Source organism: Sarcophilus harrisii, chromosome 1 (genome assembly GCF_902635505.1).
Source record: "Sarcophilus harrisii chromosome 1, mSarHar1.11, whole genome shotgun sequence".
NCBI classification, from domain to species: domain Eukaryota; kingdom Metazoa; phylum Chordata; class Mammalia; order Dasyuromorphia; family Dasyuridae; genus Sarcophilus; species Sarcophilus harrisii.
Window position 1 is genome coordinate 232,389,149 of NC_045426.1, and position 27,446 is coordinate 232,416,594.

Consider the following 27,446-nt stretch of genomic DNA (forward strand, 5'->3'; position numbering starts at 1 on the left):
GACTGATTTAACTAGCTTCTACAAGACAACTATCGAAGATGACTCATGATAGAAAATGCCATCCTCATGCAAAGAGAAGTGATGGAGTCTGAATGCATATTAAGTCTTATTCTTTTCACTTTCTTTTGTTTTTCATGGTTTTTCCTTTTTGGTATGTTTCTTCTTTTACAAATTGACTAATATAGAAATGTTTTACATGATTCCACCTATATCTTTTTAAAATTCTTAATCTTTTGAGAGGGAAGATTTTGTTGTTGCTTGTTGTTGCTTTTTTAATAGTACTTTGTTTTTTAAATGCATATAAAGATAGTTTTCAACATTTACCTTTTTAAAATTTTATGTTTTAAATTTTTCTCCTTTTCCTTCCCCCTCACTAAGACAGCAAGCAATCCAATATAGGTTAAACTTGTACAATTCTTCTAAACATGTTTCCATATTCATTATGCTACACACAAAAAAATCAAATGGGAAAAAAAAAACAAAAAAAAATACATACTATGCTTTGATCCACATTTAGTTTTCATACAGCTAGACATCCCAAATCTATAGGGATTGCCTTGTATCACCTCATTATTGAAAATCCAAGTCAATCACAGTGGATCACATAATCTTAACTGTTGCTATGTACAAAGTTCTCTTGGTTCCACTCACTTCACTGGGCATCAGTTCATATCAATCCTTTTTAGGCTTTTCTGAAATGAGCCTGTTCATCATTTCTTATAGAACAACAATATTCCATTCTATACTTTAATTTATTTAACCATTCCCCAATTGATAGTCATCCACTCAGTTTCCAGTTCCTTGACATCACAAAAAAGGCTGCTACAAACATTTTACATAGGTCCGTCCTTTTCCTTGTTTTATGATCTATTTAGGATACAGACATAGTAGAAATACTGATAGAACAAAGAGCATGCACAGTTTGATACCCCTTTGAGCATAGATTTTTTTAAAAAGATGAATGCTAAAAAAAAACTTGTAATTAGAGGAACTAAAAAAAAAATCAATAACGCAAAATCCCAAAGTGATCTATAATCAACCTGGGGGTTCTCTCTCACTCCCTACAAAAGACTCTATTTTTCAGCCACATAGACACAATATTAAGGAACATGAATGTCAGAGTCATATACTAAAAGCAGAACAGATGAGAACTTTTAGATTTGCACTTTGTTGGCAACAAAGAGAACGGTGAGCTCAGGAAACCAGATCCTAATCCCCACCTCCACTGGCTACACCGAGTCCTACTGTGACAGAGAATGTTCTGTAATAGCATTTTGGACATGAGAGAATATTGTTGCCTGTGGAAAGAATTCAGCTTAAACTCTCTGGCAAGAACTTATTTTAGCATAATTATTATGCCTTGATCAAAAGAGAGCCGTACTTACATAACAGAATAAAACAGTGCGTTGAGGATTCCCTTAATAGACCTGACTCATATAAGGGACTTCACACTCAGTTCTTCTAAATACCAGGGAACCCTCTAGCTAGACCCATCTTTCCTCACTCCATTCCTGGAGATGGGAAAGACTGAGAGAGGAGAACATCTTCAATTAAAACCAGGACTGGCTCAATACTTATCTTCTTCAGCTAAGAGCAACAATGTCTTGAAACATTCTATACTTTTTTGGGCACAGAACAATCCTCAAATGTCCAGACACGAGATCATGGTAAGAATGGAGAAAAAAACAGGAATCTTAGTGGTCCATGGGAGTGAGAGCAAGGCAAAACCTATATAAGTAAAATGTATGGTGAAGCTGGAAGGGGCCATTTTAGATTATCCGGTTGAAACCTCTCATTTTTATGCAGCAGAATACAGAGACCCCATAGTCTGAGGAAATATGTTGCCTAAGATCACACAGTTAGTGGAACAGAAAAGGCTAAAGCTTGGATCCCAACTCCCAGCTCAGACTTCTGAACACAAGACTAACTCTTCCTCAAAGACAAAATGCTCTGAAGGCGTCATTCAGAAAAATGTGTTAGGGTCTTAGGTTATAACCTTGGAAAAATATTTACATTTTTAAAATAGAAAGCAGAGAAAGGGAAGTGCTTTATTCAAAGAAAATCATCAACAGTGGCATAATTCTCAACTTTAAAAATCCTGTGAGACTGTCTGGTATTGCATTATATAACGTGGGTCTTACCAACTTCATAGGACCTGAGATCACTTTTGAGGGTGCCTGAAAGGACAGAAGTACACTTTGTTCTTCCTGTTCCTGCATGATTACATGTTATGGTCTTAATAACTCAAAAAATGAAGGGGAAAAAAATTAATCACAAAAACCATTCTGGGTAGGTATATTCTGTGAGGGCAATAGTGGGAACTTGACTCTTTGAGATTTTCAGGCACCAATGAACCTGTTCTATCTGCAGCCTCAGGGGCTTCTTGGGGAGTGATATCAGTAGCCAAAGACTAGTTACATCACCATTGCTTTAAAATTTTTTTTACTGAGGGGAAACTTGTTAAGTTCTTAAGGGAGCCCATTCATTCCACTTTGGGATAATGCCAATGTAGGTTTTTTCCCCCAATATCAAATCTAAAGCTGCCTTTTGATTAAAAAGAAAATTCATCTTTTCTGAAACACTTATTGACTTATACCATGACAATAGCCAAACTCTGAACAAGAAACTAATGAAGTAGCCAGTATGACAAAAAATTATTTAATGTCCAAATTAGAGGAGCAGGTACCTTTAGGTTTACCCAAGTAAAAACAACATCCATTTATGACATAATTAAATTCTTCCCACCCAAGGTGCTGCCTCCACTTCTAACCCCAAGAATGCTGGACTAGCCCTACACAGAATAAGAATAAATGGCCATTTAACTGAACAGGTTTAAAAGAGATACACATCTGAATAGATTTCTCTAGTAGCCCTCAACATTATAGCACTTCTACTTTTAGTTAAGACATTTTGCTCACACTGTTAAATGGGTCGATTAAACATTAACCCAATGGCCTCAATGTGAATAGATTAGTCCAAATTCAAATACCAAATTGCATAGTATCATCTTATGTGGCTTTGAGAAAAATGGATCAAGTTCAAATAGCTAGGTAGGTAGAGTGAGGGATAGGAAGAGAAAGGAACAATGACAGACAAGTGCTAAGGGTCACCAAGGAAAAATTCTGCCCAGAAGAGGAGGCAGGCTTCCAGGGAATGGAGAAAACCTGATATATCTTGGAGCTAAGTTCAGGCTATCTTCTGTTTTAAGAGAGGAGAAGTTTCTAGAAACAGAAAAATGGAACAGATGATGTTTTTTTGAAGCCCCAATTATTGAGTAAGAAAGTTGATGTTCAGATGCAAAAGAAAAGATTGCTCAATGACTGATTATCTGTTTTTCTTTTGATTTTATAGGTACAACCTCTTCAAGACTGTCAGAGGCATAAAATGAAACTAATGCTTAGAATGAAGTTTTTCTTTCATCTTTAGATTCTGTTTATTCATGCTATCTATCTCTGGCCCTATTAGCAAAGACCACAGAGAGCACAGACCTTGGAGCAAGTGGGCTGCACTAGGTAGTCCCCAGTGTGCTTTTGGCACTTAAGTCTTGATTCTCAGAAAAGAAATACAAAATAAAATAAAGCAAAACAAAAGACAATATTTGTCATGTGCTCAACAGAACATCAGGGAAAATTCAAAATATATAACAAATTACCAGTTTAGTAGAAGAAATTATATTCATTAATTGTCCACTTTCTTCTTCACCACCTTGTAAATTGTTCCTTATTTCTCTCCTGTGTATTTTATTTATTTTATTTTTTCCCCCATTTCATTCCCCCCATCCCCAAGCAAGCTACAGTTAAGGACAGATATATTTATGTATGCATATGTAGATATATATACACATATAAACAGACACACACATATATAGCGCCCCCCCTCACACACACACATATCTTTCCTATCCCTGCTGCCTCTTTAATTAAATTTTGCTCCATAACTTGTCTTGCTATTTATTACTTAACCCCCTCCAACCAGAGGATTCCTCTCTTGTCTTTTTCCATCACCCTTTGCTTCCCCAACTGCCCATACCTCCCCATCTTATTTCTTTGACAATTCTGAACAGTACTATACGTCTCATGATATATATGTAGTATTGCCTATTAATCATGAGTCTTGCTTTTCAAAGAGGAATGTCCTCATCTTCTTTATTCCTCAGATGGCTAGATCTTATCCATTTTTAAAAAGGGTAAAAGGGCAGGTGTAGTATGAGGGATGAAGATGAAATTTTTATGTTTTAATATATGGAGCCTCCTGAATGCTCCCTTTCAAAGACTAGATGATACTGATAGTTTTTACAACACTGACAGTCAATCCTGTGTGTTTGTCTATTCATAAAATGCTATCCATTTTATTTTACAAAGAAACATTGAAAAATGGAAAAATCATTAGATTTAGAGTCTAGGATAATTCAATTTAAATCTTGCCTTGAACATTTACTGGCTACGTAATCAGGAATATGTAGTTTAATCTCTCAGAATCTCAGTTTCTTCATCTATAAAATGAGATCAAAGAAATTCTCCATTGCAACACATTCTGCATCTCCAGTGCAAATATGCTCTCTCTACCCTTCAGATTCTTTGTGGAGAGAGCATTTTTGTAAATGTATTTATTTATTATTTTTTTATAAACTATAATTATTCATTTATACATTTGTACATTTTTATATTTATTCATGTTATAGTTATTATTTAATATATATGCCCTATATTCTTCCAGGTACTTTATGATTAGAAATTTTTTTTTTAAAAAAAACCATTTACTTAAAAAGTGAGTTAGGAAAACATAGCCAATAGGCAGAAAAAAAAGGAGGGCTGGGAGATACTTAGCTGTGAAGGGGATATAGAGAAGGCTGTTTGAGAAGCAATCAGTGCCTTACCAGTGAGACCTGAGGAAATTCAGAAGCAGGACAGTTGTTCCCAGACAGTAACATGCCACGTAGGGAGAACCAAAAGCCCGGCTCAGTTTGCGTGTTTTGTGTTCCCATCTTGCAACCTACATGTGAGAATGAAGAAGAAAAGAAAATATTTCAGGAAATCCTGCCATGTCATTTTATGTGAACATTTACATAAACTAATAGGCTCATCACTATCAATCATCATGTTTATTCATGAAAATAGTTGACATAAAGATCTCCATCCTGGTAACATAAATTAATGTTGTCTGGGTGACTCTTAGTTTATAGACAATATTAAAAACTATAGTTTTTCCAGACCACAGCAAATTAGAAGGATCAGCTGCCATAGCAAATGTGTTATGTACTGTAAAGAAAAAGAAAACATAGTCTTTTGGAGGAAGAGTTTGTTTTGTCTCCACGCGTTCACTGAAACAAATTAACTGCTTATGTAATGATATAAAGGGTTGATGGGTGTCAGTATAACTAAACTATTTAGGAATACAGAATCATTTGCAAGCGCTTTAGAATCACCATTTACATATAGGAATGTATATAAATTACAAATCACATTTATCTCTTAGAACAAGCTATGGACTTTCATTAGATAATCAAATATTGCTACTACATGTGTCTAAAAGCCAAAAAAAAAAAAAAAAAATGAAAATACTATGCTCTAATTTAGACTTTACATTCAGTCAGTCTGGTTATGGAAAGAGCGCTGGACAAATCTAGATTCCACTTCTGGTCCCATGACTTGCTAGCTACAAGACATTCAATTACAATGAAGGATCACAGGGCTGGAAGAGACCTCAGGTCAGCCAGTCCAATTCCAAATCTGATTTAAGAATTCTATTTATTAAGATCTTCAACAATACAGCCTCCATCTAAAGACCTTGGGGAGAACCTAGTAACTCCTGAGGAAGTATCTTCTACACATTTCTAATGATTTCCTTACATCACTGAAACTCTCACCTTTGTTCTCATCTATAAAACCACTTATACTAACGTGATATTGGTATTGTTACAAATATGTCTCAGGTTCCACAAATACAAAACAAAAATCATCCCAACCATTTTTCTAATTTCTGCATCTCTCATGCGGGTGCAACCATCCTAACAGTCATCCACATGAGAAATCTTGGGAGTTTTACTCTTTACTCTCATTATCCAGTTACTAGTGTTTCTACATCAGATCCCTTCTCTCTCATGACCACGTCTCTGACTCATTACTGCATCTGGATTACTGCAATCACTTCCTAATTAACTTCTCTGTCAACTCTCTTCCCTCTCCAAATTCATCTTCCACATAGGCACCAAAGTGATGTTCATAAGCATAGGAATATTCCCTTGATCAAGAAGCAAAAGCAGAGCTGGAATAAAACATTAACTCCTCTATTGACATTTAAAACCTTTCTAAAAGTTTTGCCTCTGCCTTTTCAGCTTAGCGAACATTATTCTAGATCTACTCTGCTTTCCAACCAGGCTGGTTCATGTGATATTCCTCATATAGGATATTCCATCTCTTGTCACTACCTTCCCCCATCGATCTTGTATTCTGAAAAGGACTCCTTTATTTTTACTTGGATTCCTTCAAATGTAATATCCTACATGAAGCTATTTCTTATCCTCATCAAAAGATAATACTTGCCCCCCAAATTACTCTGCATTCCCTTATGTTACTTCCTCTTAGCTCCATGAAACTGGATAAGGCACTGCACCTGGAGTGAGGAACTTAGTTCATGTATGGCCTTCTTTATTAGCTATGTAATTATAAGCAAATCACTCAACACAAATTTACTAATCCCTAAGTTGTTTATCAATCTTATTATAAACCAAGTTTTGTTTTTTTATTACATTTTTTTCAAATGCATGCAAAGGAAGTTTCCAAATTTTTCACCCTCTTTCCCCTCTCAACCCTCCCCAAGATAGGAAGCAATCTGATATAGGTTAAAGAATGTGTAATTCTTCTAAATGTATTTCCATGTTAGTTATGCTGTACAAGAAAAATCATATTAAAAGGGGAAAAAAGAAAAAGAAAAAACCAAGCAAAACAAACAATAACAAAAAACAAAAAAGGTGAAAATACTATGCTTTGATGCAATTTCAGTTTCCCATACTTCTCTCTCTCTGGATAGGAATGTCAATTTCCAAATCTACTGGAATTGCTTTGAATCATTTCATTGTTAAAAAGAGCCAACTCTATCATTTGATCATCACATAATCTTGTTGTTCTATATACAAAGTACTCCTGGTTCTGTTCACTTGACTCGGCAATAATTCCTGAGTCTTTGAATGTTTTTCTGAAATCGGCCTGCTCACTATTTCTAATAGAACAATACTCTTCCATTACATTTACCATAATTGTTCAGCCTTTCCCCAGCTTCTTGCCTGTATAAAAAAGTATAAAAAGTTATAAAACAAAAAGTTATAAAGTTATAAAACAGTTTTCCACATGTAGGTCCTTTCCCCTCTTTTATGTTAGATCAAAAGGTATGCTAAGTAAGTTCCCACAGACTAAATATAATAAATACCTTACAACATATACATCACATGTATATACATATGCATTATAACATGTGTATTAGATGCTCCTGTGATAAATAAAATACAGTTTCACCTGTAAAGAAACTGAATTATTAAGACCATGATGACTTTTCCAATAGCAATTATCACACTGCTGAGAAATATGTTTGAAAAAGTTTGGGAACTACTGTTATAATAAGATCTGTGGCTAAGCCATCTCTTCCAATATCTGGCTGAATGACTGCACTTTTCTGATTTTCCACTTTCTCACATGTTAAATTGTACTATCCTGAAGTTGTAGGATCTCTCAGAGGTCATCTCTGAGATGAAAATGGGAAGAATAAATATCTTTGAACTTTCTGATTAAAGAATCAACTAACTCCACAAGTATAGAAATTCTGTTTAGTCAATAGTTAATATGGAAAAAAATGCATCTCACTATTAAATAAAAGGGGTTTAATTCAAAACTTCAATGGAAGGAAAAATTCCCAAACAAAACTATCCAAAAGTAGAAACAAAGGGAGTCTTGGTTCAAATATGGCTTCCTAATGACTCTAAGCTGCTATGACTCTGTCATAGAGGTAAAATTGAGTTTCCAAAAAAAAAAAAAAAAAAAAAAAAAACACCTTTCTCCATATGGGGATAAAAGAAAAAGTACTACAGAGATGGCAATGTCATTTCCAGTTGTTTCTGTCCACTACTTGTGGTTTTCTTGGCAAAGATACTAGAGTAATTTGCAATTTCCATCTACAGTTCATTTTACAGATGAGAAAACTGAGGTAAAAGAGGCTTAAGTGACTTACTTGGGAGGCAGGATTTGAATTCTTTCCTGACTCATACCTGGGATTCTAGTTTAAATTCTGGCTCTGATATTACCTGCAAAACATTGGGCAAAAGTGCCTTGAATATGGTCCAAATCTACTTTTCCAATATTATTTCTCTCTTCCCAAATATACTGGGAACTCTACCTCCATTCAGGTACATTCATCCCCTACTGCCCATAAACAAACCATGTTTCTTACGTCTTCTCTCTGAACTTTTACTCGCATTGTTACTTTTCCCTGGAATATCATTCCCCATTCTATCTATTCAAAGAACAGGTTTAATCTCATCTCTATGAACCTTACCAAAAGATGTTTCAGTTTCCAAAGATCATTGCCAATTAAAAAATGAATAAATAAACAGAGTCTAGGAGAGCACCTTTAGGAAAGCTGGATGGCACAGTATTAGGGTATCAGGCCTACAATTAGGAAGACTCGCCTTCTTGAGTTCAAATTTGGTTTCACTTATCAGTTCTATGACTTTGAGTAATTCATTCAACTGTGTCTGTCTCAGCTCCCTCATCTATGAAAGAGCTACAGAGAAAAATGACAAACCACTCCAATATCTTTGCCAAGAAAATCCAAAATAAGATAATAAAAAATTGGACATGACTGAAACTAGTGAAAAACAAATACATTCCCATTACAGGTATGACTGTGTCTAAATGCAAAAAAGATAAAGAGCTTTCAGTATAATATATACTATATGATGAGTTTTCTCAGAGATGGAAAAGCAATCAGTTGGGTTTGGAGAAATCAATGATTAATTCCATATGGCATGCTGTCTACATATATTTCACTGCCAAGGATCCACCCTTAAATTGGGCAATTGATCCTTATTGGTAGCATGTTTCTGGCCACCCTTTAGTACCCATTCCTCTAAACTTCCTCAGTGAGAAGAGGCTCCTTAAGCTAATAGGTGTAAGGGAAAGTTTAAAGCAAGATCTTAGCCAGGGATCACAACTCAGGAACATGTCATGGAGACCATGAACTTGGGTGGGAAAAATTATATGTATTTTTCGCTAACCTCTAAAGTAAAGTGAGAGTAGCAGTAACATAGAACAGTGGATAGAGCACCAGTTTAAATAAAGCATCTGAGTTCAAATCTAGCCTCAGACACTTAACACTGCCTAGCTGTGTGACCCTGGACAAGTCACTTAACTGCAATTGCATCAGGGAAAAAAATAAATTAACTAATTAGTTGAGGGAGAACTAACTTTATTACAACTAAAATTCAACAAATTTTAGAATTCTAGTGCTTGTTGAGAGAAAGAAGCCTATCCTTCCCTTCTAAAATGAGCTGTGGAAATTTTAATTCCATTTGCAACAACACACTAGCAAATTGGAATTTTAAACCATAAGAACAAAAAATCCATATCAACAATACATTCATCATGGGTGTGGGGGGGGGGGGGGGGGAAGGGGCCATCAAAGATCACCCATCCCGCATCAAATTTAAATTTAACTTTATATAAATTTAATAATAAAGAAATAAAATTTAACTTTATTTTATATGCTTTTTGGTTACTTCCTATATCACAAGTTTATTTTTCCTTTTAACATCAGATATTTATTATAGAGACTTGATATGCTAATATTTGTATTTAATTAAGTTTCTTTTATGTATTTGAAAACATATGTATGGTAGACTTCATGAAACTGCCAAAGAGATGAATGCCATAAAAGATAAGTATGTATCCCTGGCTTCTAGGAAGAAATGAGAGGTATAGCTTGAGGCCTTCATCTATTGATTTATTAGTAGACTGTTAAGCCTGCCAATCTCCTGGGAAATTAACAGCAGCAACAGCTAATATTTATACAATGCCTACTGTGTGCCTGGCAATTGTTTAAAAAATGCTTTCTTACTTATAACAGGAACATTCTCTTAACTCCTCTTCCAATTATTAATTGTCCAATCTTCCTGTAAGTCCCAACTAAAATCCAACCATCTACAAGAAGTCTTCCCCAATCCCTCAATTAGGTCCTGCAAATAGCTTGTGTCTGTGTGTGTGTGTGTTTGTGTGTGTATGTATTTCTTTTCCAACTTCTTCCAACTAAGGTGTAAGCTCCTTGAGGGCACTGACTGCCTTTTCCCTCTTTTTGTATTCCCTGTCCCTGGCACATCGTAGATACTTAATGTTTAGGGATTACTGATTGACTGATTTTCATTTGAACCTTACAAAAATACTGGGAGATAGATACTGTTGTTATTCACTTCACAGTTTAAGAAACTGCGGTTACATTTAAATGTCTTTAAACCCAGAGCTCTATTCACTATGACACCGAACAAATTTATGGGGTTGGTAAAGTACCTAAAAGGTATGCAAGACAGAAAAGCATATACTAGTCTGGAGTCAGCCAGATATAGAATACTAGGCAAGTTTATACTCACTTAGACATGAGCAAAAAGTGTATCATCAGTTGGACCAGGCCATCCTCAGCAACGAGATCAACCAAATCATTTCTAATGGAGCAGTAATGAACTGAAGGAGGGGGTGGGGGGGTAAGAGGTGAAAAATTGGAACAAGAGGTTTGGCAATTGTTAATGCTGTAAAGTTACCCATGTATATATCCTGTAAATAAAAGGCTATTAAATTAAAAAAAAAAAAAAAAAAAAGTGTATCATCAGTAAAGGAAAATGATTCAAATTGTGTGTCCTAATGACAGTGGAACAGTCAGTACTGTCCTTGAGTATAAAAGGAGTACGTTTTAATAGAATACCCCACATTATCTGTGATACTGGCTGTATCCCTTTCCAGTGCACATCCAGCAGAAGAAGTTGGAAAGCTATTGTTGAGAAGTAATAATCTGGTTGAAATCAGAGTTCCTTCCTCCTTTTTATCACAGGTCTCTCTCCATTTCTTTTCTCCTAATATTTTATTTACAAGGTGGCTGCTTCAGCAGCAAACTAGGAAAGGTATAATGAGCTACAGGTTGAAAACATGTAATCTGCATTATTGCCAAAGATACTGTGAAATGCTTAGACCCCTGCAGAAATTAGGATTATAAAACATGAAAATAAAAGTTGGGGAAATCATGAATAGCAATTACAGTAAATGGTAAATCAGCCTCAGGGTTGCTCTACGACTTAGCTCACCCTCCATATTAATTCTTCAGGAGTGACTTCCAGTAAGAAGCCTGAAAGAAGACATTATTTTTTAACCATTAAAGAGTTGGCAGTTGTAAAACAAATTTAAGCAGCAAGCCAAAACAATGACTACTGAGGGTGCGGTCTAATAGGTGTTTATTAGTTGCAGACTTCCAGGATTGGAACAGCTTGGAGCTAATTTGTTCTTGTAAAATGAATTGAATCATTTGAAGGCTTTAAGATGGGCCCAGCCTTTTGCCTTTTTTTAAGTTGATAGACTGACCACGTGGCACATAAATGCAAATTTCCTCCATACCAAGTGCTGAAAGAGATCAAGGGAAGTAGAAAGTAAAGTTATAAAGAGATGGATTTAAAGAACAGAATTTATTTTCCTTATGAACAGTAAGCTTCTACTGCAATTCTATACTGCCTCTGGAACAGGACCGTACCTGAATAGGCTCCTCCAAGAAGCAATGGGGCACTGAATTACCAGACCACTCACTATACAGGCAGGACAATTGGAAAGAATAGGAAACCAAGTAAATCCCAGTGACTATTCAGAAAAAGACATCTCCATAGGAAAAAATGTTCTCCTGAAAATGGAAATAGGCACTATCCCACCATGTTAGGTAGGTATAGGGTGACAATTCCTCCATAAGCAGCTTTGGCATGACTTTTAAAGATATTGATAAAGCAGAACTAAGAGAACATTGTACACAGTAACAAGATTACATAATGATCAACAGTGATAAATGTGGTTCTTTTCACTTTTGTATTGTGGTTGTTAATTTGTTTGCTTATTCTTTCTTTCTCATGTTCTTTCCCCTTTTAATCTAATTTTTCTTGTACAATATGATAAAAGTTTGGAAGAATTGCACATGTTTAACCTATATGAGGTTACTTGCCATCTTGGGGAGGAGGGAAGTAAGGGAGGGAGAAAAATTTGGAAGAAAAGATTATGTAAAGGTGAATGCTGAATAAAAACTGTATTTGGAAAAATAAAACTTTTTTAAAAAGTATTGATAGATAAGATTAATAAATAACCTGGGTATTAGTAAATTTGTATCAAGAAATCCAGGACTAGGGCAGCAAGGATCCTCTAGATGCAACAAAAATACATTTAGCAAAACTGTTCTACTTGGTCATGTCTCCCCCCATTTGGTTATTCCTGCACTGCAACAAAAAGAATTGAGTTTCTGAATGCAGATAGAAGTATACAATTTTCACTTTCTATTTTTCTCTTTTGGTCTATTTCTTTTGCATTGTGAATAAAGAAATGCTTTCCATGATTACACTTACACAAATTGCTTAACATCTTAAGGAGACAATTTGGACCTCAATAAAAGTTTATGGAAAATGATTGTTGAAATTGTCTTCACATGTACTTTGAAATATTTACAAGTTTAAAAAAAATTCAAGTCTCCGCATTCATATTATTTAAAGGATGAACAGAATGAATCCCCCCTAGCTTGAAGGCAAAATTTCCCGTTTGTACTTTTCTAAATGCAGCACCACAGGGCAAGTGGTAGGCCAATTTTTAGAAAGGGGTGTGGGAGTATGATTACCAAATACACAGGTCCTTCAGCAACTTCACCAGAAGTTCAACTGGGGGATTTGTGGAGGAGAAGGAGAAAGAAAAGAGCACAATAAAACAACAAGGGAAAGGGTTCTATGTTGAGAGGAATACGAGTGAAAAATATCTTCTTTTTCTGGCATTAATAGTATTGATTCTTGGGAATCAACACCTGAATTAGAATTTTTTATGGCTTCTAAGTTATTATGAGTAGTACTCATAAGTAGGAAGTACTTGAAGTTGGCTGATCTTCCCAATACAGTTATTAGATAATATCAGTTCCTGGGAGGAAAAGAGTAAAAGAAATGTCCGCTCTAGTAATAGAGGTAAAGGAAACTAGTGTACTTCATAATACAAACTCCATTTTATGGCTGGTGAAGAAGATGAATGGCACCTAGTGATTGCCTATAGATTACAGTGAGCTCAAAAAATTATAGCTATTGATATTGCCATTCCGGACTTTATTACATGGCAGACCAGGTAATCCAAGTACCTGGGCAATTAGTATGAGATATCTTGCCAATGCTTTTTCCATTCTTATGGCTAAAGTCAGTCAAAAGCAAAATACTTTTACTTGGGAAGGAGTCAAGTATGCTTTCACCATAGTTGAGGAAGGCTTTTTGAATGACCTGAAAGAGGCTCCTTTCCTAACAGAACTAATGTAGCAAGAGACCTAGACCAGATGATGGCTCATAAGGGACAAATTAAGGGAGACAACAACCTGGTCATTTAGGTTTCTAGGGATTTTGTTGTGTTATTTACCCTTTGGTTTTTTAAGGGGATCCCAAAATATCATTATATAGAGATAAAATATTGGATTATGTCTTGACTTGCTTGTGAATTGGATCGTATGAGGCACAAAATCATCAGCCTCCCTCATTGTCTTTCAGTGTCATTATACTCCAAAGGCATACAAAAGTCCAGAAGGAAGGGAGTCAAAGGCAGACACCAAGCTCCACAGAGCCACCTCCATGGATATAGCTCAATCTACTGGGGACATCTTCCAATTCTTGGAAAAAACATTTTCCTAACTCACTAAGGGACTGGAGTTGGTTTAACTGGGGTGTGAACACTGCATGTGCTACAATTTCTTGGAACTGCAAACATTTTTATGGATACATTAACCAAGAAGATCTGGATAATTATGGAGTTAGCTTATAAATTACTGACACTCGTCTCTACAAGAAGGAACCTAAGAGATATCTTTGACCCTTCAGAATTTGGAAAATCTGTATTTCTCATCTATTTACTGAGTCACATGCAAGTCAGCTCCTTTTGAACAGGGATTAGAATATACTTATACTACACCTTAACTGGGCTCTCTCTGGTCCTTGTGATTATGTAATAATGATCAAAGCATGAACAATGGTGATTTCAAAACATTGATGATGAGACATATCTCTTACATAAAAAGAGGTAATGTGTTCAAGATGCAGAATGGCTTCGAATGTTCAAGACAGAGTAGAAAGTTAGTGGATAGTAACTGGCACAAGAATACACAAAGGGGCCAGTATCAGTTCTATTACTATTAAACATCTTGGTTTTGCGTTTTCTTTTTTGTTCTTATGAATGGCTTTTTGTATATTGAAACGTTTGTTTGTTGGTAATACAATAAAAAAAAAAAAATTCAAAGTCTACATTAACACTTTATTATGTGATCACATGAGGCTATCTTGTTCTGTTTGATATGTGTACATATTTTGCTGTATTTCTTCCTCCTGTTTTTCCAAATAGCAAAGGATGAAATGGAAGGGGAAGTCATTCAATTAAAGTAATCAAAACATGTTTCAAAACCCCTTGCTCTCAATCTCTGAAAAAAAAAGAAAGTACATTTTCTCATCTCTTAGATTTGCTGTATATTTATATATACTGTTTTTCTGGTTCTGCTTATATCACTTTTCATACTGAGTTTTCCATGCTTTTCTGAGTCACCACATTCATAAATTGTTATGGCACAAATGATATTGTTACATATATGCATCAGAGTTTTTGTTTTGGAGGAGTATGTCTGAATTTATTTTTATTTTTGAAATTAAGTTAACACTCATTTTCTCTCCCTACTAATTTTCTTCAACTGAAAATAAGAATATAAATCCTAATCCTGGACATGGACAAAAATGTTTCTCCTTTTCTGAAACATGAATCCATCTCCTCTCTGTCAGGGGGTAGTACTTCTTCACTGATATTTTGGAATTATGGTTGAATAGAGTAGTTTTTCAGTTTCAAAATTGTTTGTCTTTACAATGTAATGACTATATAAATGGTTGTGATTCTGTTCATTTCATTTTGTATCAATTCAAGTTTTTCTGAATTCCTCTCTCACAATTCATAGCATAATTCATTCAGCCATTCCCCAGCTGATTGAAGGACATGTTCCTTAGTTTTCAATTCTTTACACTATAAATATAAATGCTGTATTTTCCTCTTTTTGGGGGCTCCAGAGCTAATACTTGCATGACAAGATTAAATGGTATTTCACATCTTTTGGAACATATACCACACTGTTTTCTTTTTTTTTTTTTTTTTTTTAATTTTTATTTAATAGCCTTTTATTTACAGGATATATACATAGGTAACTTTACAGCATTAACAATTGCCAAACCTCTTGTTCCAATTTTTCACCTCTTACCCCCCCACCCCTTCCCCTAAATGTCAGGATGACCAGTAGATGTTAAAATATATTAAAATATAACTTAGATACACAATAAGTATACATGACCAAAACATTATTTTGCTGTACAAAAAGAATCAGACTCTGAATTATTGTACAATTAGCTTGTGAAGGAAATCAAAAATGCAGGTGTGCATAACTATAGGGATTGGGAATTCAATGTAATGGTTTTTAGTCATCTCCCAGAGTTCTTTTTCTGGGCATAGCTAGTTCAGTTCATTACTGCTCCATTAGAAATGATTTGGTTGATCTCGTTGCTGAGGATGGCCTGGTCCATCAGAACTGGTCATCATCTAGTATTGTTGTTGAAGTATATAATGATCTCCTGGTCCTGCTCATTTCACTCAGCATCAGTTCGTGTAAGTCTCTCCAGGCCTTTCTGAAATCATCCTGTTGGTCATTTCTTACAGAACAGTAATATTCCATAATTTTCATATACCACAATTTATTCAGCCATTCTCCAACTGATGGACATCCATTCACTTTCCAGTTTCTAGCCACTACAAAAAGGGCTGCCACAAACATTCGTGCACATACAGGTCCCTTTCCCTTCTTTATAATCTCTTTGGGATATAATCCCAGTAGTAACACTGCTGGATCAAAGGGTATGCACAGTTTGATAACTTTTTGAGCATAGATCCAAACTACTCTCCAAAATATACCACACTGTTTTCAAGGATAGACTAATCCATAGCTCCCTTAAATTAATATACCAAACAAGTATATATCATTTTCCTTTTTTGGTCAACTCTTATCAATCTAATAAATATGAGGAGGCACTCCAAGATGTTAAAAAAAATTTTTTTTTAATATGGCTGACAGATTAGACTTCTTACTTTGAAAATTGCTTGTTCGTGATGCTAAGTGAAATGAGCAGAATCAAGAGATCATTTTATACCTCAACAATGATACTGTATGAAGATGTATTCTGATGCAACTGTATTTCTTCGACAAATATCTAATTTGGTTTCAATTGATCAAGGATGGACAGAAGCAGCTACACCCAAAGAAAGAACACTGGGAAATGAATTTAACTGTTTGCATCTTTGTTTTTCTTCCCAGATTATTTTTTACCTTCTGAATCCAATTCTTCCTGTGCAACAAGAGAACTGTTCAGTTCTCCACACATATATTGTATTTAGGCTATACGGTGACATATTCAACATGTATAGGACTATTTGCCATTTGGGGGAGGGAGTGAAGGGAGGGAGGGGAAAAGTCAGAACAGAAGTGAGTACAAGGGATAATGTTGTAAAAAAAAAAAAAAAAAAAAATTACCCAGGGATAGGGTTCTGTCAATAAAAAGTTATGATAATAAATAGAAAAGAAAAAAAAAATTGCTTGTTCTTATGCCCAGAGGGCTATAAAATTTTGCATACTCTATGATCCTGCATGTCTTTAGAGTCTGTATTCCTAACAGATCATAAAAGAGAGGAAAGGACCCATGTGCAAAAATGTTTTTAATAGCCCTTTTTGTTGTGGCAAGGAACTGGAAATTGAGTTGATGTTCTATAAGAAATGATGATCAAGCTGATTTAAGAAAAACCTTGACTTACACAAATTGATCCTGTGTGAAGCGAGCAGAACCAAGAACATTGTACACAGTAACAAGATTATGGGATCATCAACTGTAATGAACATGACACTTTTCAACAATGAGGCAATTCAAGGCAAACTCCAATAGTCTTGGGATAGAAAGTATCATCCATATACAGAAAGAGAATTATGGAGATTGACTATGGATCAAAGCATAATATTTTTCCTTTTTTTTTTCTCTCATTTTTTCCCACTTTTGATCTGATGTTTCTTGGGCACCATGATAAATATGAAGATATATGTAGAAGAACTGCACATATTTAATCTATATAGGACAGTTTGCTATTTGGGGGAGGGGATAAGTGAGAAGAGAGCTAGAAAAATTTGGAATACAAAGTATTACAAAAATGGAAAAATAAATTACTATCAAAAAAAAGAAAATTGTTTGTTCATATCATTTCATTATTTATCAAATGGAATATACCAAGTACTCTGAGATGTAATGCTGCCCATTCCCGAAATAATGGTTATTTATTCCAAGCTCTTTGCTACCTCAAAAAGTGCTGCTATAAATATTGTGGTACATATAAGAGGCTTTTTGTCTTTGGTGAATATTCCTGGCAGTGATATCACTAGGTCAGAAGATAAGGACTTAAATGTGTGCACATCTTCATTGTACATTAGATTGCAGTCTCTTTCTAAGAACTATACCTTATATTTCCTTTGTGTCCTAGCAAAGTGCTAAGCATAGAGTCAACAAATATTTATTGCTTGAGTGATTGATACTAAAAACCTGGTCTTACTATACCCTCAACAGACAAAAACAGTATAATCTAGGGAGTCCTGATAAAAGACCTTTTTTGGTAATCTACATGTTCAGTATAGATGATAAAATGCACCCTCTTCCCACAATCATCTTTTCTTTGAAATATTTTAAATGTCCAAGTGCTAGGGGGAAAAAAAATGAGCTGAGTGACTTAATAGCAGTTACTTAATCTATACAAGCCTTCACTTTTACATCTATAAAGACATGAAGTGAATGGGAGGAAGGGAAGGAGTATGAAAGGGGGAAATAAGCTTCCTTTGTCTTAGATTAGAAAAAGGAGAGAGGAAAATGAAATTAGTAGTCTTAAAAATGAAAAGGGAGAACTTTCCACCAATGAGGAGGAAATTAGAGAAATAATAAGGAGTTATTTTGCTCAACTTTATGCCAATAAATTTGATAACCTAAGTGAAATGGATGACTACCTCCAAAAATATAGACTTCCCAGACTAACAGAGGAGGAAGTAAATTGCTTGAATAGTCCCATTTCAGAAAAAGAAATAGAACAGGCAATTAAACAACTCCCTAAGAAAAAATCCCCAGGACCAGATGGATTTACATGTGAATTTTACCAAACATTTAAAGAACAATTGGCCCCAATGCTATATAAATTATTTGATAAAATAGGGAATGAAGGAGTCCTACCAAATTCCTTCTATGACACAGACATGGTACTGATACCTAAACCAGGTAGGCTGAAAACAGAGAAAGAAAATTATAGACCAATCTCCCTAATGAATATTGATGCTAAAATCTTAAATAAGATATTAGCAAAAAGACTACAGAAAATCATCTCCAAGATAATACACTATGATCAAGTAGGATTTATACCAGGAATGCAGGGCTGGTTCAATATTAGGAAAATTATCAATATAATTGGCCATGTTAATAACCAAATTAACAAAAACCATATGATCATCTCAATAGATGCAGAAAAAGCATTTGATAAAATCCAACATACATTCCTATTAAAAACACTTGAGAGTATAGGAATAAATGGACTTTTCCTTAAAATAATCAGCAGCATCTATTTAAAACCATCAGTAAGCATCATATGTAATGGAGACAAACTGCAACCATTCCCAATAAGATCTGGAGTGAAACAAGGTTGCCCACTATCACCGCTACTATTTAATATTGTATTAGAAACACTAGCTATAGCAATAAGAGCTGAGAAAAAGATTAAAGGAATAAGAATAGGCAATGAGGAAGCCAAATTATCACTCTTTGCCGATGACATGATGGTATACTTAGAGAACCCCAGAGATTCTGCTAAAAAGTTATTAGAAATAATCCACAACTTTAGCAAAGTTGCTGGTTATAAAATAAACCCACATAAGTCATCAGCATTCTGATATATCACTAACAAAATCCAACAGAGTTACAAAGAGAAATTCCATTTAAAGTAACTACTGATAATATAAAATATTTAGGAATCTATCTGCCAAGGGAAAATCAGAAACTTTATGAGCAAAATTACAGACCACTTTTCACACAAATTAAGTCTGATCTAACCAATTGGAAAAATATTAAATGCTCTTGGATAGGGCGAGCAAATATAATAAAGATGACAATATTACCTAAACTAATCTATTTATTTAGCGCTATACCAATCAGACTCCAAAAACTATTTTAATGACCTAGAAAAATAACAACAAAGTTCATATGGAAAACAAAAGGTCAAGAATTTCAAGGAATTAATAAAAAAAAAATCAAATGATGGTGGCTTAGCTGTACCAGATCTAAAACTATATTATAGAGCAGCAGTTACCAAAACTATTTGGTATTGGCTAAGGAATAGATTAGTTGATCAGTGGAATAGATTAGGTTCAAGGGACAAAACAGTCAACAAATATAGCAACCTAGTCTTTGACAAACCCAAAGATCCCAGCTTTTGGGATAAGAACTTACTGTTTGATAAAAATTGCTGGGAAAATTGGAAACTAATATGGCAGAAACTAGGCATTGATCCATACTTAACGCCGTACACCAAGATAAGGCATAAAGAATGAAATTATTAATAAATTAGAGGAACATAGGATAATTTACCTCTCAGACCTGTGGAAGGGGAAGGTCTTTATGACCAAAGCAGAACTAGAGATCATTACTGATCACAAAATAGAAAATTTCGATTATACCAAACTGAAAAGTTTTTGTACAAACAAAACTAATGCAGACAAGATTAGAAGAGAAGCAATAAACTGGGAAAATATTTTTACAGTCAAAGGTTCTGATAAAGGCCTCATTTCCAAAATATATAGAGAATTAACTCTAATTTATAAAAAAATCAAGCCATTCTCCAATTGAAAAATGGTCAAAGGATATGAACAGACAATTCTCAGATGAAGAAATTGAAACTATTTCTAGTCATATGAAAAGATGCTCCAAGTCATTATTAATCAGAGAAATGCAAATTAAGACAACTCTAAGATATCACTACACACCTGTCAGATTGGCTAAGATGACAGGAAAAAATAATGATTGTTGGAGGGGATGCGGGAAAACTGGGACATTGATGCATTGTTGGTGGAGTTGTGAACGGGTCCAACCATTTTGGAGAGTAGTTTGGAACTATGCTCAAAAAGTTATCAAACTGTGCATACCCTTTGATCCAGCAGTGTTACTACTGGATTAGATCCCAAAGAGATTATAAAGAAGGGAAAGGACCTGTATGTGCACGAATGTTTGTGGCAGCCCTTTTGTAGTGGCTAGAAACTGAAACTGAATGGATGTCCATCAGTTGAGAATGGCTGAATAAATTGTGGTATATGAAAATTATGGAATATTACTGTTCTGTAAGAAATGACCAACAGGATGATTTCAGAAAGGCCTGGAGAGACTTACACGAACTGATGCTGAGTGAAATGAGCAGGACCAGGAGATCATTATATACTTCAACAACAATACTAGATGATGACCAGTTCTGATGGATCAGGCCATCCTCAGCAACGAGATCAACCAAATCATTTCTAATGGAGCAGTAATGAACTGAGCTAGCTACGCCCAGAAAAATAACTCTGGAGATGACTAAAACCATTACATTAAATTCCAATCCCTATATTTATGCACACATGCATTTTTGATTTCCTTCACAAGCTAATTGTACAATAATTCAGAATCTGATTCTTTTTGTACAGCAAAATAATGTTTTGGTCATGTATACTTATTGTGTATCTAAGTTATATTTTAATATATTTAACATCTACTGGTCATCCTGCCATCTAGGGGAGGGGGTGCGGGGGGGTAAGAGGTGAAAAATTGGAACAAGAGGTTTGGCAATTGTTAATGCTGTAAAGTTACCCATGTATAAATCCTGTAAATAAAAGGCTATTAAATAAATAAAAAAAAAAAAAAAAAAAGGAAGGGGGAAAAAAAAAAAAGATTATCTCACAACCCCAAAAAACTGACTTATCACAGAACCTAATGTAGTTCCTAATTTGAGGTGACACTAGGATCCAATTGTGATGTGTTTAAGAATATACTTACAGAGGATGCTCTAAGATTGGGTATTACTCTTATACATTTATCACATCTAGAGTGTGTCTGTGTGTGTGTGTGTGTGTGTGTGTGTGTGCGCGCGTAATTAAATGAAAGAAAGGGGTTATCTCATATTTATTTTGATATTTCCATAACAACCCCAGTGTATTACATAGCACATAATATTCATTGAATGAATAAATGTCAATTTAATAATATCACAGTGCATTGTACATACTACAGATTAGCCAAAAAAAAAGTTTGGGGGGAACATTTATTTTGGTGGGGAGAAACTTAGATTACTTTAGGGACCCAGAAAAACAGTAGACAAACAAAAAAATGGCACCAAAGAAAAAGAGGCAATTTTATAGTTTATCAGTCTTGAGCTAAGACTAGCTACCTGATCATCACCAACTGTTCTTCAGAGACTTTAACTCCATATGAATTCTGATTCTTTTTTTCTTATCTCCACCTCTTAGAACACCTAGCTTCTTTCACAGCCCAGTTCAAGGGCTATCTTATATTGCTTTTCCTGTAGCTTAGCTGCTGATATTTTGTATTTACTTTGTACTTATTCTCTGTGTACGTGTGTGTGTGTGTGTGTGTGTAACACACACACACACACACACACACACCCCATATGGTATGTAAATTTCTTGAGGGGAGGAAACATTTTATTTTTGTCTTTGCATCCCTAATGTACAAATAGTGCCAAAAATAACAGGCATTAGTAGGCATGGTGCATTGCAGATGATTAATAAATGATTAATAATAAATAAACAAACTATATCTATAAGGGAGAAAATGTGGTCTCAGTTGTGTCCACCATGGGATTCTGCGGGCTGCAGTTCTCAGACCCCAGAAGTATTTATTTAAAGCTTCTATTGCTTAAATATATGCAACAAGGCAGCTGAAACCATCTGGAGGTTGTTATGTAAGCAAATGATAAATGCTCAATGTGACCCTTATCAGAACAATCCCATTAACTTGGTGGCATTCAAGTATAATTTTATGTTACATATAAGGAGGAATAAGAAATTTATCAGCAGGGATTTTGAGTCATACAAGTTATGAGGACACACAGGAAGTGGGAAAATGGTTGATAACTAGATAGAAAAGGAAAACATCACAGTAATCCATGCTTTGTCAGCTATTAAGCAGGGTGAGTGCCATTTTAAGCTGGAGAGGTGATGAATGATGCCAGCAGCTTTACCTTCAAGAGTAAGCCTATGTAATGGAAACAAAGATGAAATTATTCTCTTGGTCTAGAAGGGAAATTTCCATTCTGGCTGTAGGATCAACTCCCTAGAACCCAAGGAAGTCCTTGGGAGCTCCTCTGTGCAAGGGACTTTGGGGTGGAGTCAGTTTGTTCTTTGGAAACAAAGGTCAATCTCTTCCCACATCCAGAGAGTCTCAGGAGAGTGTTAATTTTGAAGGACAATATATCATGTAGAATCATCATGGTGTAATGGGAGAAAGAAATTAATTCAGAAGCATAAAACTTGGTTTTCTGATTCAGTCTCTGCTACTTACTTGAACACAAAACTGACAATTTCAACTGCACAAAATTTAATATTTTGCAGAAATAAAATTAGAGTAAAAAAAAAGAATCTGATGATTCTCCTTCTGAATGGGGAAAAAATTTTGTATCATAAATTTGCAACTTTAAATCTACAACCCTACGATTACTGATTAAAATTCTTTTACCCATACTAGTTAACAAATTGATACACACATATATTTAAACAGGCGTTCACCAAAAGAAGGCCTAGAATATGAATCTTTTCAAAAGACCAAAAGCCACTAATCATTTGAGGGGGGAAAAACGCTTTGAATCACTAATAATAAGAAAAATGCCTATTAAGAAAACTCTGTGTTTTCACTTCACAACAGTAAAACAGATCCAACAATTACCAGCAAGTCTCTGAGAAAACTGCAGCACAATATAACTGAACCAAACTTGCATGACAGAATGGTGTTGTGTCCAACCCGTTTTGGATTTTCTTGATAAAGCTACTAGAGTGGTTTTCAATTTCCTACCTTAACACTTTTTTATAGATAAGTAAACTGAGGCCAATAGAACCAAGTTATTTTCTCAGGGTCACATATCTAATAAGTGGCTGAGGCCAGATTTGAAATCAGGAAAGAGTCTTTCTAATTCTAAGCCCAGTACTGCTCACTATACCTCCTAGCTGCCTATGGAATTACCTTACACTAAAAAGCTAAAGTCTGATTACTGGAGAAATGGGTAACTGTAAGAGTTATAAAAGCACAAGACACTGGCGAGTGACTTCTGTTACCTTAGAATTAAGAAGCTGGGGATAGTACAGAAAATAGAGTATGTTCTGTTACAGACGTTGAAGATGGCTACTAAATTTTCAGTTTGACATGTTTGAAAAAGAGCTTGAGATTCAGAATTGGAGATGATAAGAGAAATGACGAGAGGATAAATAGAACAGGGAATTATCACCACAGCTAGGTGGTGCAGAGGATAGAGCAAAGCTTCTTAAGCAATGGGTCACAATCCACAGTCAGATTACTGACTGTAGAGGCCATGAAATTATGATTTATTAGTATTGTCAATAAATGTTTGATTTCTATACTTGTTTTATATATCTATATCTATGGGGGTTATGTAAAAATTTTTAGATAAAAAGGGGGTTTGAGTGGGAAAAGTTAAGTTTAAGAAGCCCTGGAATAGGACTTTAAAAAACCAAGTTCAAATCTGGCCTCAGATATTGTACTTGGCAAATTACTTAACCCTGCCTGCCTCAAAAAAATCTACAAGAAAATAAAAAATTAAAAATTAAAATCTTTGGGAGATGATTAGATCAACAAATGTAGTATAGAGGGAGAGAATAAAAGAGAATTAGGACAGAAGCCTGTGAGATACCAGTAATTAGAGGATGTAATTGAGAGGAAGATCCAAAAAACGAGATTGTGAAATTATATGACAAATAGGAGGAGAGAAACCAGAAGATTAGCGTCCTCAATGCTCCAAAGAGATTGAAGAGAATGACTGAAAAAGGCCATTGGATTTGGCAAATGTCCACTGGTAACTTTGGAGAGAACAAATTTAGTGAAATGATTAAGTTGAAAACTGAAAGAGGTTAAAGAGAAAAGGGAAAATAAAAGTAGCTGTCATAACTAGCCTTATTATATTATAGACCTTTTTTGTACCTTCCTAAGCTACCCTGAGCTAGAAAATGACTCATAGTGATTTTTAATTGGCTTTTCTGCAAAGAATTCCACTTGGGGGTATGTTTTAGAGGGAGTTTGTTGGGAGAGCTTGTCAAAAAAAAAAAAAATTGCTTTCATTTGGAACTATGCCCAAAAAGTTGTCAAACTGTACATACCCTTTGATCCAGCAGTGTCTCTACTGGGCTTATACCCCAAAGAGATACTAAAAAAGGGAAAGGGACCTATATGTGCCAAAATGTTTGTGGCAGCCCTGTTTGTAGTGGCCAGAAGCTGGAAAATGAATGGATGCCCATCAATTGGAGAATGGTTGAGTAAATTGTGGTATATGAATGTTATGGAATATTATTGTTCTGTAAGAAATGACCAGTAGGACGAGTACAGAAAGGATTGGCGAAACTTACATGAACTGATGCTGAGCGAAATGAGCAGAACCAGGAAATCATTATATACCTCAACAACGATACTGTATGAGGATGTATTCTGATGGAAGTGGATTTCTTCAACAAAGACAAGATCTAACTTAGTTTCAATTGATCAAGGATGGACAGAAGCAGCTACACCCAAAGAAAGAACAATAGGAAATGAATGTAAACTGCTTGCATTTTTGTTCTTCTTCCCAGGTTATTTATACCTTCTAAATCCAATTCTCCATGAGCAACAAGAAAACTGTTCGGTTCTGCACACATATATTGTATCCAAGATCTACTGTAATCTATTTAACACGTATAGGACTGCTTGCCATCTTTGGGGAGAGGATGGAGGGAGGGAGGGGAAAAATCGGAACAGAAGTGAGTGCAAGGGATAATGTTGTAAAAATTACCCTGGCATAGGTTTTGTCAGTTAAAAAAAATTGCTTTCACTTTTCCATCTTGCCTTTTCTCCTCTTTTTCAAGTAATTTATCCACAAAGCATACATGAGATTCAGAATAACAAATAATAATAGAAGTATCAAATGGGGGCTTAAAAAAAAAAAAAAAAAGGGAGGAGACACAGGTATGTTTGTAGATAGTAGGGAAGGAGTCAGACATAGACTGAAAATAAAAAGGGGGGGGGGGGGAAGGGGGCGCGCACAGTTAGTTGGTATAGTGGATAGAGCACCAGCCCTGAAATCAGGAGAACCTGAGTTCATTTCTGGTCTTAGCCACTTCCTAGCTATGTGACCCTGAGCAAGTTGCTTAACCCCAATTGTATCAGCAAAATCAATTAATTAATTAAGTGAAAGATAGAATGGGGATGACAGAATAGAGATTATGTTGGAAGAGATGGTATGGAATAGAATCACTTGTAAAGTTTATGGTAAAGTGGCTTTGGTCTTCACATAGAACTGGAGTGAAAGAGGAAATAGTAGCAGAAAGTACATGAAAGGGGATGAGAAAAGAGTCTGGGAAACAGTGTCAGTTTTTTCTGTAAAATATGAGTTAAGGTTGTCATCTGAAAAGGTAGGGAAGAGGAATGAAAAGATTTGGAAGAGCTGATGTGGACAGTGGAATAATGAGTTGGTAAGGGATATATAATATATAGTAGGATTGCCTGGCAACATTAAGAGCCCAAATAATCGGAATAATTGCATGATTTTCCCTACCTTCAGTCAGTAGGATGAGAGCAAAAGTAGAAAATAGTGGGAATCTTCCAAGATGTAGGCTTGACAAGGAACAATAATCAGGAACTCACGAGAAGAGTTGAACATTAAAGAGTCCTTATTGAAAAACAACAAAAAACAAAAAGCAAAAACCCATGCAGTAATGATGGTTAGGAAAATAACTGAGGATTTGAGGAATTGAAGTTTGGACAAAGAGCAGAGCTTAGGAAGAGAAAGCAAAGGAAAAGGAAGACAACAGAATATGGTCAACTAAAGGAATTTACAAATTCTTGAATGTAGAGATAGTGTAGATGGAAAGAATAAGGATAAGACCTTCTTTGTGTGTGGCTGCTGTGGGATGGAGAAGATCATGGAAAGTTAGTGAGCTGAGGAGCAGAAGTGGTTATAGTGAAAGTCAATATGCATGTTGAAGATCCCAAATATGAGATTAGAGAAAAATCGTGAACCAGAAAGAGTAATGACTTGAAAACTTGTAAAGAACAGTTCCTCGGATTTTGATTGGGTGGTAGATATGAACTATATCGATTCAAAGGAGAGTTTACTAAGTGAATGAGCTGGAGGGAGAACTGCCAAGAGGAGATGGAAGTCTAACCTGTATGGTAGAAACTGAAAGTCTAATTACCCACTTTCTTCCATATTTTCCCTCAAAGGAATAGGGCACAGTTGGGAGATGGAAGGTTGTGGATCAGACAAATGTCTCACTGTTCTCAAAAATAAAGGAAAACAAAAGAAATTTTACTAATACAGGACGATTGACTATATGCACCAGAAACCAACAAGAAGGAATGAAATGGAATTCAGAACATAAAGAAGCTCAAGATGCAATCCAAGCAAAATTGAGCCTAAGCATTAATGAAAAAATTAAACTAAAAAAGAAAAAGATAGTGGAACTTAAAAATAGTGACTAATGTTGGTTCCAGAGGGCTGATGATGAAACATACTTTGTTCCTTGTTGTATATGCTCTCTATAGCATCTATTTGATAGTTTATTTTTGCTTAACTGTTTTTCTTTGTTAAAAGGGAAGGTTCAATGCGATTTCAAATCTTACATCCTGTAAACTGGGAATGACAACAAAAGATGAAAATAGTTGATGTTGAAGAGGATGTAGGAAGATAAGCACATTAGCATGGGGTTGATGGGGTCTTTCAAATACTATAAGCAAAACTTTTGGAAAACAATTTGGAATTATGCAAATAAAATTACTAAAATATCCCTTTGAAATAGATTGCACTATGGAG

At 35.1% G+C, this 27,446-nt stretch overlaps 1 protein-coding gene across 8 annotated transcripts in view; it reads right to left on the reverse strand.

The window, feature by feature from the left end:
• The window catches only part of PEMT (phosphatidylethanolamine N-methyltransferase), a 172,494-nt gene that overhangs the window by 65,123 nt on the left and 79,925 nt on the right, over positions 1–27,446 (reverse strand). For all 8 annotated transcript variants that reach the window (XM_023497480.2, XM_031938367.1, XM_012542811.3 and 5 more), the window contains one exon: positions 4,877–4,992. In XM_023497480.2, coding sequence (XP_023353248.1) covers positions 4,877–4,992 — 116 coding nt within the window. The remainder of the gene's footprint in view (positions 1–4,876; positions 4,993–27,446) is intronic.